Source organism: Eublepharis macularius, chromosome 5, assembly GCF_028583425.1.
Source record: "Eublepharis macularius isolate TG4126 chromosome 5, MPM_Emac_v1.0, whole genome shotgun sequence".
NCBI lineage: Eukaryota > Metazoa > Chordata > Lepidosauria > Squamata > Eublepharidae > Eublepharis > Eublepharis macularius.
In genome coordinates, this window is record NC_072794.1 from 50,420,372 (window position 1) to 50,439,934 (window position 19,563).

The window sequence follows — 19,563 nt, forward strand, 5'->3', positions numbered from 1 at the left end:
TACTGGCATCCCAATAGCAAGCCAGAGGAAAATAATTGAATCAATCTGCTTGTTAATGAGAGAGAACCCATAACATGTAATGTTCTTTACTAACAAAAGGTGTTAATGAGGAGTTGAAGGTTCTAAAGGTGCTCTAATGGCTGCTTCATGAGGAAAAGCTAGAAGATCCAAAACAAGGGTCGTTTAACCACAGCAACTATTCTGGTATGCAGCAGTGAACTACAATAACAGGAGAGGGGGCATATTCTAAGAGTCTTCAGCAAGCCCATTGCTATAGGATCATTTAATTTAACACAGTCCGAGTTATGAGACATCCATAGCTTGAACTTTTCATTCATGGTATAGTGATATTGTGTTGGTTTTGTAGTGTTGAGCTTTGTTTTATTGAGTGGAGCTTTAAGGGGGGGGAGCACATTGCCTGGCCTGGCCAGGCCAGGTCCTAACCATACCAGGGATGGCTTGCACCTGGGATGGAGGGTGGCTCTCCTGGACAGATCAGGGTAGACGTCTAAGAGAGACCCCAGGGCCTGACCTGTACCACTAGTTAGACCCTTGCCATGTTGACAGTTATGTTGTTGTTATTTAATAAAGCAGCTCTTTAGGTCCCAACTCTGACTGGGGGGGAGCAAAAGACATTCCAGCTACTTATAAAGTTAATTTGGTAGTTACAGAATAAGTAATTACTAAGGAAAATAAAGCTGCCCTGCCTCCATGTTGAAGGCACTTCTCCAGTTTACCACCTAGACCATCATTCTGAGTTCCTGACCTCTTATCCAACTGTCCATTTTTGTCTACCTCATATTTATTAGGGTAATTGAGATAAGGCAAGAAATGTGTCACCTGTGCAGCAGTTAGCATTGTTAAGGCCAAATAAACATTACAAAGAGGAGTGCAAGGAAGAAGAAATGCTTAATGTGAGTTTTACAGGTACAGAGCAAATGAGATGATAATCTTTTTCCTGAATTGTACCAGATGGGGAGATAGGCACCTCCATAGAAATTATAATTTTTTTTCCTGACACGTAGCTCTTTATATGCATGTTATTTTGTGTATGGAGAGACTATATGAACCTGCCATAACAAACTAGGCCTGCATTCCATATAATTCAATATTGTCTACTCTGACTCTGGCAGTGGCTCTCCAGGGTTGCAGATAGAGAAAGGACTTCCTAATGCCTGCTACTCAAGATCCTTTTACTACAGATGTCTGGGACTGAAACTGGGATCTTCTGCAAATGAGGTGTACTCTTCCAGTAAACTACAGCCCTCCCTGAGGTGCTATATTCATTTGATTTCTTAACTTGTACAGTAAACTAGTGGCTCCTACATCTGTCACATCAAAAAAGAGGGAGAGGAGGCAAAGTAAATGGAAATGTCTCCCCCTAGATTGCAGAAAGACTGACTAGAGAGTTCAGTCCAGCACATACATCATTATGGGGAACACATTAATAATTCCACTGTCGTTATACTTACCAAATCGAGCATACACATCAGTTACTGCTTGATTCATAGCGAGGTCAATGAGTCCACGGCCCAAACAGAAATGAGGAAAGACTAGGAGGATGTTTTTCAATGTTTTGTTGAATTTCAGCAAAGACTGCAATGGACAAGCATGTGCTAATAAAACCCAGGTATACCAGGACCCTTTATAATTTATGGAATCATTCTGAAGTTAACTTGAAAGACCACACAATTTGTTACCTATTAGCTTTCAGTAATGAATGAAAACAGATGTATTGGTTGCTCAGCATATGAAGCTATGCAGATGCAGTATGCATAAGAGGCATAGGTTATCTAGATGCCAAAAGAAGTTTTCTTCTCCTCTGCCACTGGAGAAAGGTGAAGTGAGGGGACCTATAAAGGGGAAGTACTACTTTTGCAACCTTTCATAATCTTAAGACTTTCTTTAATATTTTATGCCAATGACCAGAAGTGCAGGCATACCGAATAATCTCTAAGAATTTCACTGTTGACTGTTACAACTATATAACAGTAATCTGGCCAGCCCCTGTATGAATGACAAATGCTGCAGAATCCACAGAAAAGTAGCACTCTCCTGGTATACAGAAAAATGTGACAATAAATTAACCAAAAGAGAAAGACCCTCAAAAAACAGCCTGATGAGGGCTGAAAATGCCCCATAAGGAAAGGAATGTTGACAGCAGCCAAAAGTCTGTTAAAGGGGAAGGTGCAGGGGAATCAAAAAAATCAAAACCCAAAGAGCTCACAAAATATTTGAGGGGGGAGAAATCTGGGGATGTGAGATTTCTCATTTATCCCTTCTATCCATTCATTTTTTATGGATACCCAGTCCCTGTATGGATGATGAAAACTGAAAAATCAGGCTACCCAAAAAACAAGATAGGGTTTCCACACACTTAAGGGCCTCCTATATTTGCAAAAACGTATTAACTTTGAAAATTAACCAAAAGGAAAAGGAAAACCAAGTCAGATGAGAACTAAATATTGAGGGATGGAATGGAACTGGGGGGAATGTTGAGGGCAGCTGAGTAAAAGTGAAAGCGGTGGCGGTAAATTAGCCTGCTCATCTTCTGAGAGCTTACAGAAACCTGGAGAGGGAGATTATGGGGAAAAGATTTTCAAACTGTTACCTCTGTCTTGATTCCTTGAGAGCCCCCTACTTGTTTCTACCAAGCTGTCATTTGCTTCTTAAAGCTGACTGAGCATGCATCAACAGAAACCACTCTCTGGCCTGTAACTAAAAGTAGAATACTCTTGTGATGCTAAATGAAAAAGCGTCACTTACTGGGTTGTTTTCAAAGAGCTCCAGAATAAATGTAATGGCACTGCTGTTGATACCAATGAAGAGGTTAATGCAAGACAAGGCAACATAGGCGGTGCTGGGAACATCGAAGAAGCAGGATGCTGGGTACATCATTGGAATTATGGCCCATCTGCAGGCAAAAACCGGGGGGGAAAAATCAGTACCCTCTGCCATGTTTTCCTGGGATGCCCAGAGTGGGTTGAGATGATATAAACTTTCACTGAAGAATGTCAACTGCTAAGAAAGCATCAGTCACCTGGCTTTATTTCCTCTATTGCATTGGTCCATGCTTCCTTACTTCAGCATTTTCTAGAAAGCACATTTTACCAATTTCAGATGAATAATAATATAATAATAATAACATTTGATTTATATACCACCCTTCAGGACAACTTAATGCCCACTCAGAGCGGTTTACAAAGTATATCATTATTATCCCCACAACAAAACACCTTGTGAGGTGGGTGGGACTGAGAGAGCTCCAAAGAGCCATGACTAGTTCAAGGTCACCCAGCTGGCTTCAAGTGGAGGAGTAGGGAATCAAACCCGGCTCTCCAGACTACAGTCCCGCGCTCTTAACCACTACACCAAACACTACACCAAGAAGAATCTAGACAATACATGAAGTTTTGGTAAACCCATCAGCCCAAGCATGTTAACGTATGCAATGGTGACTGAATAACTACTGCTCTGCTGCAACTAAGGTGCTAAGTGGCAGGAGATCCAAACAACAGGCTGGCACAATTATTGCTGTAATGATGCCATAGTTGTCTGTGATGGTGGAACTGGTATCAATGTGGAATCCTCCAGGCCACACCATTTGGTTCATGGCACAGTGATTTTGGCAACGCTGCCATTTTTATATCTCATACAGTTTTTCTCGGAGGCTTTCCTGTATTGCCATTCTGTGTTGTTCTCATGACTCTGTCTTTTTCGAACCTCCACACAACACAAGTTCTGAGCACAATGTTCTGACCATGTAAATCATGGCCTGTATAATGGTTTTAGTAGAAATTAACAAAACATCTAGATTATTTACCCATATAAAAGTAGCAGAGCTGTAAACACGGGGAGGTTGCTTGGCGATGTATAAGCTTTCTTTTTGAAACCAATAAATATTGCCACTACCAGGGCAGCACTCACAGTATAATTCACCTAGCACAGAAAAGAGAAAGAAAAGGGAAAGGCCAATGAAAAACAAGTTTGAATTCATTTAGAACCATATTTTTCTATTATTTTTCAGGTTGCATGACATTTAGCATGGTTTGCCAATGGAGGAACTAGAAAACTAGAAGATAAACTTTAGCTAGAAAAAGAAATAATTCCTGTTAGAGAGCTTCTATAGCACAGTGGTTCAGCTGTGAATCAGCACTCTACTGGTTTGAATCCCACTACTGCCATAAGCTCAGTAGGTGGCCTTGGGTAAGCCACTCCTCTCAGCCCCAGCTCCCATCTGTATTGTGGGAATAATAATAACACTAATCTGTCTGGAAGAGTGGCATATAAATGCAGTTGTTGTTGTTAACATGTTTTTCATGCAGAATAGAACCCCATGGGTCGGATCCAACCAGCTTTTCCACTAATGAAAAACAGAAGATGATCACCTTTGACCACCAAAGATGAAATGCTGGGGGTCATTGGACCTGTTTGAACAAAAGACATGTGAAATAGGGGCTGTAATGAGATGGGGGGTTATGTAAGACTGAGTGAAAAAGCTAGCTGGATCCAATCCCAGGTTTCTGAGAAATAAGTCAATAGCCTGGAGGAAAAAAGAAAACAAAATAATAACTAATCTTTTATGAAACTGTAGTTAACATTCAATCGCTAGCTTTGGGAGAGAGAAGAGGATCTAGCTAAAGTGTTTATTTATTTTTTAAAAATTATACTTTTCTTCTCCAAAAAAATCATGCCTTAAGTTATGACATCTAAATAAAATAATGCATTTGTAACTAGCCTCTCTTAAAATGAACTAAAAAGAACTAAAAAGAAACTTAGAAGATAAAACGTATCTAGAAAGAGAAATAGTACCATTAACATGTTTTGTCTATAATGGAATACATGAAACTTTGAATAAGATAGATTCTTCTGGAGGCACAAACTTGAGTAAGTGCTGGAGGGAAAATGGCATTATATAACAGAAGAAACAGTTGAGTACAAGCTCACTTCCTGGCAGCTCAAGGTAAAAACCTGAGAGCTGAAGAGCCTCTGCTCAATGGAAATGTGGATTAGGTGGAACAATGGATCAAGGCAGTGTTGTATGTTCAGCTGTGTAAAGTAGACATGGGCACGAACTGCATTATGAATGCAAAAAACCCACGAACCGCCCGAATGTCCGTTCGCGATCCAGCAGTTTGTGAGTGTCCATGGCCAACAAACCGCCCGATCATCCGTTCACAATCCGGCAGTTCGTGAGTGTTCATGGCCAACAAACCAGCGTTCATAAAAGGCCCGGTTCGTTGCGTTCTTCCATGGTTTGTGAAGCCAGGCAGTCAGGCACCATCAATCAATTCCCTTGGAAATGGAGCTGGGGGAATGCCAACCACAGACCTCCTGTGTTGGTCTATGGGACCCATGCTTATAAATAGCAGTGGGCTCCCAGGATGGGTTTCACTTTCAGTGAACAGTGGAGTGTGACAGAGCTGTTGCTTGCTACTTACTAGCCTTTGGGGAGAGAGACAGAGAGCGTATAATTGAGCTGGGATTTTGGGGATAGGGATCTATATCCTCTGGTTCCAGGGCTGCTGCCAGGCCCTGGGGCCAAGCTCAGTGGGCACCTCGGCTGAGGGCTCACTATTATTAGTACTAGTGCCTGATCTGGTGGTCAGGCTTGTGGGTGTGCTGGGCTAGGGCTCTAGCCTCAGTCTCTGGTTTCAGGGCCAAGCTCAGTGGGCACGGTGGCCGCCGTCATCACCCACCCATACCCCCCACCCCCTAAAGGGGCGATGGCTCATTGCCGCCTCCCTGTGCCTGCCAGACCCGGCGGCCGCCGCCATCACCCACCTTCTGGCCTGCGCCGGGAATAAACACGTGCTCCTCTGAGGCCTGGCGGGCGGGCACATGGGGGATGCTGCCAGTGAGTGGCCATACCCCCACCCCCTAGAGGGGAGGCAGCCCGCCTTCGAGTACACCCCTTGTACACTGGGCCAACGTGAACCAGTGGCTCTAATTGTGTCAAGTGGGAGTTTCCTGGGGGCCTCGGATTGGAGAGGGTATAACTCCAAGATCCCTATTGCAATCTTGATCAAACTTGAGTGCTGGCTGGAGGAGAGCCTGCTAAACACTCCCCGGGAATATGGGCTCTATAAGTCCAACGGGGGTCGTTCTCACACCCACGAACCGTGAACTGGTTCGTCAGCAGGAAATGTTCGTTGCAGTTCATTAGTTCGGGTTCGTCAGCGGCACTGAACCACGAATCGCCAGTTTGTTAATTTGTTTGGGTTCGTGCCCATGTCTAGTGTAAAGTACTAGCAGAAGGTTATATTGCTTCAAGATAAATTACAGATCATAAGGATTAGGGTTAGTTCCAACAAACTAAAAATTGCTGGGAGATCTGTTGGTACAAACCACACCAGTGAGGTTTTATGATGTTTTACAGTATCATATGTGTTGGATTTAGTCCAACAACACACGGTATTTCTCTGTATCACATCTACAGCCTACTCACTATGTCCCAAAGGAAATTGGTGAGCCAGTAGACGAGAGGGCTGACACCACTGACCAGCTGGAGGTGCTTGGCTTTTGTCACTCGTTCTTGGATCAGGTATAAAATGAAGCTTGCCGGGATGAAGGACATGGCAAAAATCACACAAATGGAAACAACAGCATCAACTGAAGTGGTCAGCCTGCAATGGGAAAAGCAGAAGGCAGAGGGACAGGCCATGAGCAAGGAATGAAAATGATGTGAAGTTTCCAGCTGAGATAATGTCTAGGTTTGGAGCTTGTTGAGAAAAAAAATAGAAACTGTCAGAGGTGGAGGACATTTGTAGGGGGCGGGGGAAGGTTCAGCACTCTCTCCTCCCCTACCATTTCCCACCTCCAGCCACTGCCTTAGGAGGCAAACCCACATTTACCTTGTAATGTCAGTTCTGCCCCTTAGCAATGATAAGCTTGAGGAATATTGCTCCTCTCTAAGCTACCAAGGGAAAAACACAAACCCATTGCTCAGAACACAAACCTATCACTCAAGGGGGCAAAAATGAACAGAATAAATAAGGCTACATCACAAACAATAACACCTTAATCATAGATAGAATGACATCTATAAAGCAGAAGAAGCCAGAAAAATCTGGTTTCTAAAATGTGCGGACATTAACAGCTGTCTGTCTGAAGAGAAATAAAAGACAATCTACAAACGAAATAAATACTAAGACACTTTTGCCCTTGGGATCTGAAATAAAGGCATCAAACCAGGCATATTTCATGTGAGTCTAAAGTTTTTCCTTGTGTTGATGAGGAAAGAAGAAATCCTGGGGACTAGATTTTATCAGTCAGTCCCTCCCTTGCTCCCTCCCTCTATTTATATCCTGTCTTATCTTCTCAATGGGGCTAACAACACAACAAGATCCAGTCTATCGCAGTGTCTTGGAGGGATGGGAGGAAAAGACCCGTGGATCGAACATAATGTAAGGTAACTGTTGTTTCCTTTCAGCCCCAAATTTTCTGATAACAGAAGGAAACAAGCACAAGAAGAAAAAATAGATCCATTTTGGAATAACAGATACTGATAGCTTCAGCAAAGATCACTTTATTACTATGCCTATTCAAATTTCAACAAATAAAAGTATATCTAGAGGAAGTTTACCTGAGCAAATCAGGGGCCCTGTCTGGAATGCCAACAAGACAGGGCAGAAATCCAAAAACAGAAGGAAGAAAACAGAAGGGCATACTTTTGTTGCTTACACAGTGACTTCAGAGAGCTGCTCCTTAGTAAGATTCAGTGGATGGTTGATGGCAGTTATCCCATACTCCTCAGGGTCCTTGCTTTTATGAAGATTGGCTCGTAAGACTGCATTGTTGGCGATGTTGAGAAAACTGACCATGGCGTGCCAGCCCTTGTTGTTAAACCATACCTGGAAGAGCAAAAAACTTATTAACAACTTGATTTAGTCTATGCTGCACACAATGCTGCTTATTTCAGTTGTTTATTTCTTGTTTATACAGCTATATGAGTGAAAATGTGCTTAGATGTGAACATTTTTAGATTCACATGTCATAAAATAACTGAAATGAAAAAGGAACAACCTACTAGTCTTGATATGCAAAGCTATTCCAGACAAACTAGAAAGAACATGGTGGGTCTTATTCAGTCTGTAGAAAGGTAGAGTTTACCCTTGTTTTTCAGCATGGTGGGCAGATGCTACCAAAGCTCACAAGATAAAAAAGCATAGATTTCAATATAGCTTTCATATTTCATCTCTTAACAGTATCTTATCAATGCCATGTGCCATCCTTGTTCATATTTCCCAAGCTTTCTGCTAGCAAAGGATGATTCTTTTAGCTGAAGGCAATACAACAGAGCATTTTTTTCTCTTTTGCTATTGACTTTTGCCCAACATGTTCTGCAGAATGCTTTGCTTCAAAAACATAAGAAGAATGGTTCTTAATACCTTAATATTGTCTTCAGTTTCCATGTGTTTTAGAAAAATTGACATTTCTTCAGAGACAGCTATGGATGCTTCTCCCTAAATAACAAAAAGCAAAGACGAAAATGCCATGTGAATATAAGTAATTCAGTACTGTTGGTATTGCTTAAAGTAGAGACCCCTACAGACAGACAGACAGACGGACAGACAGACAGACAGAACACAAGACCATAAGAGGTGCCCAGCTGAATCACACTAGCGGTTCATCCAGTTCATTATCCTATTTTACATGTGGCCAACTGGTCTCTGGTGGACCAACAAGCATGGAAGAGAAGGAAGGCTGATGTTGCCTCCTAGCACTGGTATTCGGAGGTTCACTGGGTGCAGAGGTTCCCTTTAATCATTATGCTAGTGGTCAATGATGGATCTGTCTTCCATCAGCAACCCTTGCTTACCGCTGTTATGTTCATCATTTTACCAAGATCTCTGAGAAAACCAATGATTTGCTCTCCAGTGACAGGAAGGACTGGGAGTTTTCCTCCAATGGAAATTCCTCCATATCTAAACACAAGTCCACATAATCATGAATCAGTTATGGACTACTACATTACTATTTCAAGAAATTATGAACATATTAAACACTCACTTAGGAATAAATGTTCCTCTCTTAAAGAAAGAAAGCTGAAGCCTGCCAAAATACACTTATTTTATTAATGTTGAACTAAGTAATTTTTTTGTCTCCAGAGATCTCAAGATTAATTTCTGCCTAACAGAATCTATACTGAATAGTAGTAACGTATGGGGGAAACAACTTGGTGACATGAAAATATATTACAGAATAATATGATTCTATTACAGAAGGATGTGGCTAAAAGAATAACTACTATATTTGCTATACATTTTCCAATTCCTGCAATCAAAGTATATAATTTCACTTCAAAACGTATTTCAGTAGTGAATGAGGGACACTATGAAAAATTATACAATATTATCAGAAACATAGGATGTGTTTCTATAAGAAAAATACTAACATAATACTGTATTTTCATGAAAATTGCACAATAGTAGTCTTTGCATATATTATGGACAACTGCAATTGCCTGTCATCAGTCTAGTATTTTACTCTAGAGGAGATTAGGAAGGTTGCAGGAGCTACCTGTATCTCACCAGATATGATCATAGACAGAACACTAACTAATCAACTATATCAGGGTATCAGTCATTCATTCATTCCTTCTGCATTTAACACCAAGTCTTTACATTTCAAAAATCAAGAGATATCCAGCATGTTAGAACAGTGTCCTCCTACCTTTGCTCATTAACCCAGTATTTGCTCCTCAAACTGCAGAAAAGAAAAGAAAATATTAGCATTAAAGTATTCTTTACCATTCCAAACTGACTCTGGTGCTTTCAGATGCAACAGTCTACGTCAAAGGGAACTGCTGAATCAGCTACATCTGGAGATGTGATAATTTGTTTTTGCTGACCAAAACTTTAGTACAAGAATTATAAGCCCTATTCAGATGACTAGTGAATACAAGGGGGGAGATGGGGTAGAGGGAGCAGGAGTTTTGCCTGCTGTTAATATCCATATACGTATGTGACTTTTTTTTTAAAGCATAGTCTATATGTCTGCATCTTGTATGAGTGTAGGCTCTCTCCTGATCCATTATCCTGCAGAGCATGCAATGAGAACATAATGAGTATACAATTTTTAGTGCATGAACTCTGTACAGTAGATCAAATGAACATGTGAAGGTTGGAAGCAGGGATAGCCAGTGTCATCCCCAACTCACCTTAGGAATCCATTCACTGGTATGAACAGATGATTATCAGCTTATGATGCAGAAACAAATTCATACTAATCATGCAAAAAGTTCAACATGCATTCAAACCACAGGCCTACTAAGGTCTGGCAGGCTTTAAAAAATCGGGTGCAATGAACTTGCAGTCTGCAGTGAGAACACACTGTGTTTCTTTCAGAACAGCTGGATGCACATGATTTCTTTCTCCAAATACGACAGTGAAAAAAATCCTTGCGTTTAATATAGCTGTAGGAAACTTTGAAAATTTTGCATGGCGTTAGATACTTCTAGATGTCTAAGTAGTAATGATATAAAAAAACCCAGGATATCTAACAAAAGTATAGCCTGCTATGAGCGTTTCAAGCTATCACCACTGTTTTTAACATGTTGCACTACCCATAATAATCCTGCTGACTCAGGGATCCCTAATCTTATTAAGCCTGTGAACACTTTTGGAATCTGGAGAATGGGGAATGGGCACCACCACAAAATGGCTGGCCCCACCCCACCCAGCAATCCCACGCTGGGCAGTTGCAAGCCAAGCATCCTTCTATGATGGAGGCAGCTGTTTTTGAATGGATTCTACCTGCAGATATAAAGGTGGTGCCTCCCAGGTTCTTTTGATGCACCTCCTTCTCCAGTGAGGCCTAGGAAAGCCTGAATTGGCTCTTGGCTTTGGGGAAGAAGCAAATGAGCACCAGGAAACCCATCAATGAGAGCTAAGCTACAAGAGACAAGTTACACAAGGAGGAACACGTGAAGAGAGTTGCAATGTTAGCGGGGAAGCTGAGTTTTATAAGAGATCAGAAGGCTTTGTCAATTTCCCCTCTCTACAAAGCCAGGGAGATCACTGGTCAGAAGGGTTGCTTATTTTCTCTTTGCTTCTTAGAAGGGGAAGTGAAGCTGATAGAGCCTTTGGGAAGCAAAGAGGAAATTAACAACCCCTCTGAGCAGCATCTCCCTGGCTCTGTAGAGAGGGGAAATTGACAAAGCCTTCTGATCTCTTTTAAAACTCAGCTTCCCCGCTAACATTGCAACTCCCTTGATGTGCTGCTCCTTGTGTAATTTGTCTCTTGTAGCTTGGCTCTGAGTGCACCTCAAACACAATGTTGGGAGTAGGATCACTATGCTAACCTCTGTGGAATAGCAGTGTTCATCTTTAGAGGTCACCCAGTATCCTGAACAACTGATGATTCCAAATGGCAATTACCTGCAACATACCTCATACCATAAGGCAAACCCAAAGAGCTATAGGATAATAGCCAATTAGGGGCAGTTTCATTCACTGTACTAATGAACAGAGAACTGAGTAGTAGATTTTGTATTCAGAACAGACCATTTCAAGATTGTTTTCAGACCATGCAAACTGTCACAGATTTGAATAACCCTACATTTAATAAATGGGAAGATCCAAACCTGCTTCTTATGAGGCTGGGATAAGTTTTCACCAGAAAATCGGAAATGTTTCTGTGAGTGAGATCCTGAAGAATGTCTGTGGTATGCTGAACTCTCTGGAAGTCATAGAAAAATATAATTTTAAAGAATATTTCAGGCATTCACTTTCATGACCAGAATTGGGCAGTTCAGAGTGGCAGGGACAGGAAAAAGCTACGTGATAAATATAAAAAAATGTTTAAGAGAGGTACCCCAATGAAAGCAGAGAACTGCCCTGCCTCCATTTAAGAGTTTCTGTAGAAACTGTAAGGCTTTCACTGTAGCCTGAGCTCAAATCAAATAAAACAACAGAGATTTGCAACTTCAAGCCAGGTCAGTTTCATTGGAAGCTGCCAGCCAGTTTGTACCTGTGGGTGAGCCTCTCCCTAGCAATGAATGCAACTGACACTCAAAACCCAAGCAGTAAGTGTCTCCTGGCTGGAAGTGACACTTATTAAAAACTGCTGTAATTTTAGAGCGCGATTATGTTCATAGAACCCATTCAGCAGCAAGCAAATGAAAAATATTCATGTAGTAAGAGAATTTAACCACAGAGTGGCAGCATTATCCCCCATTAATAGAAAAGTGGGGTGGCCAGCATACCTGATTTTTTTTTAAAAAAAGATTACTATTAGACCGACACTGAATGGAAGATGAGTTTTCTGGCACTTCCTTGCTTTCCATAGAAGCAGATAATGAAATCATAATGCCTAGTCTAGCAACTGTCCAACATGTTTCTCATCTATTAGCATATGAATCTCTGACTATCAAGTAGGGTTGCCAACTGCCTGGAGAAAAAATATCTAGTCCTTTTAATAGAGATTTAATGGGATGTAATTTACCAGAAAAGCGTCAGCTGCCAATTTCAACATATTAAGTCCTTATTAAAGGGATAGGGCATTTTTTTCCAGGCCTGTTGGCAACAGTTCTCTCATTCATCACCACAGCTCTGAGGGGAAGATCATCTTTTTTTCAATTTAATATATGGAGGAATGTGGGTGAAAAGCTAACAATACGCTCTCCACTGAATCCAAAAAACCAAGAATTAATTTAAACTCCAAAGTCCAAGGTCCAAGTTGCCCTTCATTAGCACACTGGAACAAATTAATTTTTTAAAAGTCCATTCCATTAGCTTGCTGCACAAAGTAGAACTGAATACTAGGTTCATTTTCTTCCAAGCCGATTCTGTTTTCTTTCAAGAGATTCAGTAACATTCTCAATAAGCACTCCTAAAGTGCTTATTGAGAATCTAAAGCAAAATCTAAAAGCAAATCTAAATTAAACCCACTTCTGTTTAAAAAGAACAAGGAAGGAAGGAAGAATATGGCTCTTACACTTCTCCTCCTCTGCTGAGCTGAACTTTGAAAGCAGAGGCAGAACAGAAATATTTCAAACCCAAACTGAACATTTGCCATTTGTCAAAGAAACCTTTCCTTTCAGGCTCCTTTGATCCAGTGATCTTGAGCAGTGGATAAGGAATCTTTATTTCTTTAAGGAAAATATGGTGGAGAGGTACTTGGCCAAAGCCAGTATAGACCTTGGATCTCTATCCACCAGCAGATAGGGGACTATATTACCTTTTGATACAGCGGGAGGTAGTTTAGTTAAAATACGGGCAATCCACACATCATGATAAAAGTTATAATAAGGGCATCCCAATATCACATGGGACAGGGAATCAACCTTTTCCAGGTCACTATGGCAAAATCTATCTGAATAAGGCAAGTTATAGTATCTCCCATACAGAACTGCTCAAGGGGCACCATTCAGGCATGCGAGCATGAATGCTCTACAATAGTGAGGGACTGTTATGTATTTGATGTAAGCTGGGATGGCTGGAGATGGGAGAATGCCGAAGAGCTTGGTGGAGCATACTCTCCAAGCATGTATCACTGAGCTGGAGTAATCTAGGTCTTTTATGTGTTTCTTGATTATTGGTTTATGGTTAGGCTGAAGAAGTGAGCTGTGACTCACGGAAGTTCATACCCTACCACAAATTTTGCTAGTCTTATAGGTGCTACTGGACTCTTGCTCTTTTCTACTACTACAGACAAACAAACACAGCTACCCATCTTGATCTATCTTGATGGTTAGTAAAGATTCACAAGTAAAGATTCAATTTTCCCAAGTCTCAGTAGATCATCCATTACTAGACCAAGGCTAGATAATTTCTCATCTATTTCTTGCATTCAATGAGAGTAGTACTGATCTTGATTTAGCTTGTAGAGCAAACTGTCCTTATTTGTGGAGAAGAAAACCTTTAGTTTATGTTTGAACACATGCAGCCATGCTTTGGCTTCAATAGAGCCCTGACCCAATTCTAATCTTAAAGCTGTCAAAGAAACCAGCAGAGAAATATGATTTCATGTTAAAAGGGCTGCGTCATTGATTTGGCTGCAAGCTTTAATTAACTCTACTCCCTTTAATTAAAAAAACCCTGAAAATAATTGGGATGTATGCTGCTTGTGAAGCAGTAAGGTAAGTGTGCTGTATGGACTGCAGAGACAAGTAACTGTGTGCATACGCAGTCCAGCCTCAGCAAAGGTCCAAAGATATAAATTCTGATGGTGTCTATGAACTGGAATGCAAATGCTAGCCATTTGTAAGTACGATGCCAGAGAGAAAAGGCATAACGTGATTATAATGTGCAATGAATGCTCAGAAATAAAAGGCAGCTGGGCAGGAGTGAAAGTTTTTTACCAGTACTGTTTCAAGAGGGCTCAAAGCAGAAGATGGATGGTAACACTTTGGCCATTTTCTTACCAGTGTTACATACTGGCTCACTTTCACCCCTGTGAGCCTGTCTTTAGCAAAATGTACCAAATCTATGCAGTTCTGCTTTGTTTCTACTGATCAGCTTAATCCCCTGGCTTGGAAGCTCCTTTGGTGTCTCCTTTTGTTGAAAAACATCATTTATCTACTGATTTTAAATCTTTTGTTATTGAAAAAATTCTGTTAATGTATGTCACTGCTCTGCATTGGTATTCATTTCTGTTTATATCATTATTCTTTCAGTCACTTCCAGTTATCAACAATATTTATTCTCACTCTATTCAGGACTTTTTCTTCTTTTTCTTTGTCAGCTCTGTTACGGAGTACCTTCTGCTTTTGTTTTTTCAGAGGTGTTCTCCTCTCTCCCTTTTCTGATACTCAACTGGCCGTTCTTCAGCATGTACACTTAGCTTTTGATGTACACCTCTGTAATATCAGTGACTTGGCTTTTCCATGTGCCCATGTATGTTATGCTGTATACTGCAGAATGCTAGCCTCTTGCGAACTTCTGCTTTCATTTTCAAGAAGAAATAGCTGAAAGAAATCTGCATGCATTCAAGAGAGGAACCTCCATGGGGAATCCAGGGGTCTAGGGAGTTAGTCACTGGAGTGCCCTTCTGCATTTCTACCATTATTCTTCCCATTCACTCTTCTTATAAGCCCCCTATGAACATGCTGGAAAGTGCTGTTAAGTTGCAGATGACTTATAGCAACTCTGTAGGATTTTCAAGGCAAGAGACATTCAGAGATGGTTTGCCGTTGCCTGCTGCTGCGTTGCAAGCCTGGTCTTCCTTGGTGGTCTTGCATAAAAATACTATCCAGGGCTGACTCTGCTTAGCTTCTGAAATTGGATGAGATCAAGGCTATCCTGGGCTATCCCAAAATATTCCAAACTCTACACTAACAATTTAAATTTGAACAAATTCAGCAAATCATGCAAACTCACATAAGAGTATTGCAAATGCAAAATGGAAGGGGGTGGGGGTTGGCACAGAGTATAACAGTCTTTCCTGTACTGGTACAGTAGTGTGATTAATTTATTTCTCACTAGTATAAACCAATTCAATAGCAACCACAGTGCTTCAGACAAGTGAATGGCCTTCAAACAGTACCTGTCGGGGAGGAAGCCCTCCAGCTCCCAAAGGGCACTCAGGTAACATAATGAGCTTCGTCTCTGTGCTGCATTTGCAGGAGGGTGAGGGGTTGTCAGGACTCCACTTGTTGGTGCGAAAAAGGACAGATACGTTATAAGGAACAGTTGGCGTCTTCCAGGTCGCTGACGTATTAATGCAAGTATAGTTCCTATACAAGGATACAGAGAACACAATTTCATTATCATATTGGTTATACTGGATCCCCAGAATTGTGCTGTACTTATATATCTCACCATTCTACTCCCCAAAGTCAAAAGGCGTGGTTCCCAAACAAACCACAAACACAAACGCAGCTTGATCAAACAAAAATGTTACTATCCACACTTACAGACATGTAACTAAGATCTGATTTGCACAACAAATTTGCATAGATTTTTATACCCATTTAACAGTCATGAATCTTCTAGTAAAGATTGACTGTGCTTTTAATTTGGTGAAGGTGCTAATAATTCTCCACTGAAGATCCGTAGTGCCCCTCACAGAGCAAACTGGGGTTACATAGGGTGATGGAGTTGCTATTAAACCAGTTTGGGCATATCTGGAGTATACCATCAAAGATTTTCAGAGCTTAAGTTCCTTGTCTGTTGCCATTCAACAAATCAGACTACCTAACTGGAACCGGGAGTTGGTGTGGGTTTTTTGTGGTGCAGGTTGAACTCAGTATATGGCATGTCATTTCCCTGTATATTTATAATGTTCTTGTTCTTAATATTTCTTCATCAGCATTGCCTTTATATTGGAAACACCGGGGTTGCTATTAAACCTAGAACATGTGTTGCCAGAGAAACCCAGAGAGGCAGAGTGGCACAATAGGTAGGAGAGGCACAGCAGGAAAACCAATAGGAGACCAGATTCCATATTTTTGTTTTGCCATTGGCTTGCTGCATGATCCTGGAGAAATAATCATGCAAGGTTTTAATTTGCTTGGAAAGACAATCCACTACTATTTCATGTATATGAATACATGAAATTGCCTTATACAAAATCAGACCACTGGTCCAATCAAGATCAGTACTGTCTAAGACTGGCATTGGCTCTTTAAGGTCTCAGGTAAATATCACCTACTACCAGATCCTTTTAACTGGAGATGATGGGGACTGAACTTGGGACCTTCTGCATGCAAAGCAAATGCTCTATCACTGAGCCACACCCCCTCCTCTCCTCTGTTGTGCTGCCCTAAGAAGAAAACAAAGTGACTCACTGAAGGGGCTCTTTCTTCAAGCAGCGATTTCCAAATCCTGGTTTTTTAAGGAAGGCGTCAGTAAGAGAAACCATCTGCTCACTCCCAGGCCGCTCATTGCTAATGAGATTGGATGAGATTTAGGCTATAAAGAGACGCAGAACTACAGAAGCAGCACAGGTACAAAACAAAATTAGCCGATTGCATAGGGTGGCGTCATAGCAGAAGCTAATCATCCTCAGCCCATATAATAGCATAAGGCACACAAACTTTAACAGGATTGCAAGGAGGACCACAGAATGTCATTTGTGCCCTTGACCAAAGTTCTGATTTCCAAACCAAGCAAGCAACACACCATGCAGATACAGACACACACACTCCTCACTAATGTGGACATTTTAAAAATGTCAAATACAGGCCATTTTCACACACACCCCTTTGGAAAATCACGCAAAACTCATGGCACAAAGCATCTTCCTAGTGCAATTTCCCGTCATGATCCCATTTAATGGTGAGATGACATCAGAAATTGTGCCATTAAATGAGATCATGACGGGAAATCATGCTAGGAAGATGCTTCGTGCCATGAATTTTGTGCGATTTTCCGGAGGTTACGAATGTGTGAAAACAGCCACAGCTAAACTGTTAGAATTCCTTTTTTAAAATCTTGGCAAGCCATCTTTCCTGTTTATTCAATTTTCATGTAACTCCATATCAGTCTACTGCTAGGGGCAGATTTACACAATTTTAACTCTGGAAATGCTGTACGAATGATGGAACAGGAAGTCCATTTGTGAAGTTCAATGTCATAGGATGTAGTGATTAGGTCAAATCAGATAACTAATGGAGGACAGGTCCATCAATGAATATTAGCCATGACAGCAGCACGAATTTGAATGAAAGCTCCTGAGGGCAACAACAAAGGGAGGCTCTGCTGTGAGCCTTCCAGAACATCTCGTTTGTCACAGTGGGGGGTGGGGGTGGGGGTGGGTGGGCTAGATGCACCTTCAGCCTGATACAGAAGAATTCTTGCATTGACATACATGCTTCTCACCATGTATACAATGCATATGGGGTACAGGCCTAACATGACTTCTATTATATTTGGAACTAAATTTCTGCATCTTTCTACCTTTCTGTCTCTCCAGAATGAATTATGCATGCATATACACAGGTGCAACAGGAGTGTGTGTAATGGCCTGATAACCAGTCATAAAACCATTATTTTTTTTGGACTTCCGGTTTGGGATTAATGGGGATCTGAAGCAGAGAAGGGGGATCTTTCTACAAAATTGGGGGATCCCTCAGGCTTGCAGAAAAACCTTAAATTATAAAACAAGGACGGGGAGAGAAAGCTTTAAAATGATGAGATTGCACAAGATTTCTTTATGAGATTGTGGAAGCCACTATGATTACTCAAAAAGGTTGTTGTGGGCTCACAAACACTGGAGGTGAACTGGAGGAAGTGCGCAGGCAGGCAAGACAATGCAAAGCAAGAAGGATGATGGGGGTGCATGTGGAAAGGTAAGGAAAATGGAGCAGAAGGGAGGAACTGGGGACTGCAGGGACTAGAGAAAGAAGGGAAAACAGAAAAGCTGCATGGAAGGAAGGAAGGAAGGAAGGAAGGAGATGGGAGAGATAAGACACTTAGGTGACAGGGAGGGAAGGAACCGAAAGTAAAGGAGTGAAGCTACAGGGGCTGTGCTCGCAAGAGACGGAGGGGAAATAGAGATACGATGGAGAGGGTGATCAGCTGGGGGGATATGAAGTTCCCCCAGGAGTCCTCATGGGTCCCTCCACTTGTATTTCAATATTGAAGACGGTGAAAAGTATTCCCATTTATCCAAACACCTACTCATATGGATATCCCACCTTTAGTTTCTTAGAGAAATGTGGCTCAATTGAAACAAAGGGAAATCAGAGGATGCTGAACCCAGTCTGGATTTTATTATACTGAAGCTAAAGAATCTGGCTGAAAGCATAAACCTCATACAAGAGCTAAAGGATCTTCATTATTAACTAGCATCAATACTGTTGAGTCTCCAGAAAATGGCTACAGCATTGCTAATTTTACTTCATGAACTACCTAAGCAGAAGGAAAGTGCAAAATCTACGCTGGGAATAGAGAAGCCTCACAATCAGGGGGAAAAAAATTAAGAACCACACTAGATTCATACTGGAGTAAAGCAAGAGAGAAACTAAAGCCCACTCAGCAACAAGCTGTCACAAAAGGCTATGCTGGAAGCTACTAGCAAGCAATGTGTACTTTGAAATAGAAGTCCTCTGACCTGAAGAACGTGAACTGCTGTCCATAAATCCAGGGGTGGAGAGTTAAACTGGGGTATTCACCAAATGGAGGGATGAGGACTGTTAGGACAAGAGAAAGCAGCACAAAGCTGGCAGGGAGAACAATCTGCAAGCAACATGAAAAATATCAGCAACTTGCAGCAGCACAGAAGAATCTGTGTGTACTGCTCAGATCACACATATACAAATGCACACAGTGGGGTAGTAGGGCTGGAACTTAGGGGTGTGTAAAACAAAACAAATGAGCCAGAAATACACCCAGAATTCACTGTTTCATTTTGCTAAAGTGGCTTCCGGAATGATGAACCATATCTGGGAAACCAAGTTATAACAGCACCCTCCCACAGAGAAATTTGTGTGTTTCATTTCAGTTACTGCACAGTGGTGGCAGCAGACAGGCAGTGGGCCAGCAGCCTCTTATTTTCGTTAGTCAATTGGATCCCAAGGAGAGAAAATGCCCAAACATTATTAACTAACTCCAGTGGTAGGAAGGGGAAACTGTGCAATGTGCAAGTGCATCTTTTTTTTCATTGATACCTGAGCAA

General features: G+C 41.4%; 1 protein-coding gene across 1 annotated transcript in view; it reads right to left on the minus strand.

Moving 5' to 3' along the window:
- The window catches only part of ABCA4 (ATP binding cassette subfamily A member 4), a 165,086-nt gene that overhangs the window by 14,478 nt on the left and 131,045 nt on the right, over window positions 1-19,563 (minus strand). The window contains exons 28-39 of the mRNA XM_054979825.1: window positions 19,000-19,124; window positions 16,733-16,831; window positions 15,490-15,679; window positions 11,588-11,682; window positions 9,676-9,708; window positions 8,822-8,927; window positions 8,391-8,465; window positions 7,684-7,853; window positions 6,449-6,626; window positions 3,824-3,939; window positions 2,767-2,914; window positions 1,473-1,596 (exon numbers count right to left, since the gene is read on the minus strand). Of these exons, the coding sequence (XP_054835800.1) occupies window positions 1,473-1,596; window positions 2,767-2,914; window positions 3,824-3,939; window positions 6,449-6,626; window positions 7,684-7,853; window positions 8,391-8,465; window positions 8,822-8,927; window positions 9,676-9,708; window positions 11,588-11,682; window positions 15,490-15,679; window positions 16,733-16,831; window positions 19,000-19,124 (1,459 nt within the window). The remainder of the gene's footprint in view (window positions 1-1,472; window positions 1,597-2,766; window positions 2,915-3,823; window positions 3,940-6,448; window positions 6,627-7,683; window positions 7,854-8,390; window positions 8,466-8,821; window positions 8,928-9,675; window positions 9,709-11,587; window positions 11,683-15,489; window positions 15,680-16,732; window positions 16,832-18,999; window positions 19,125-19,563) is intronic.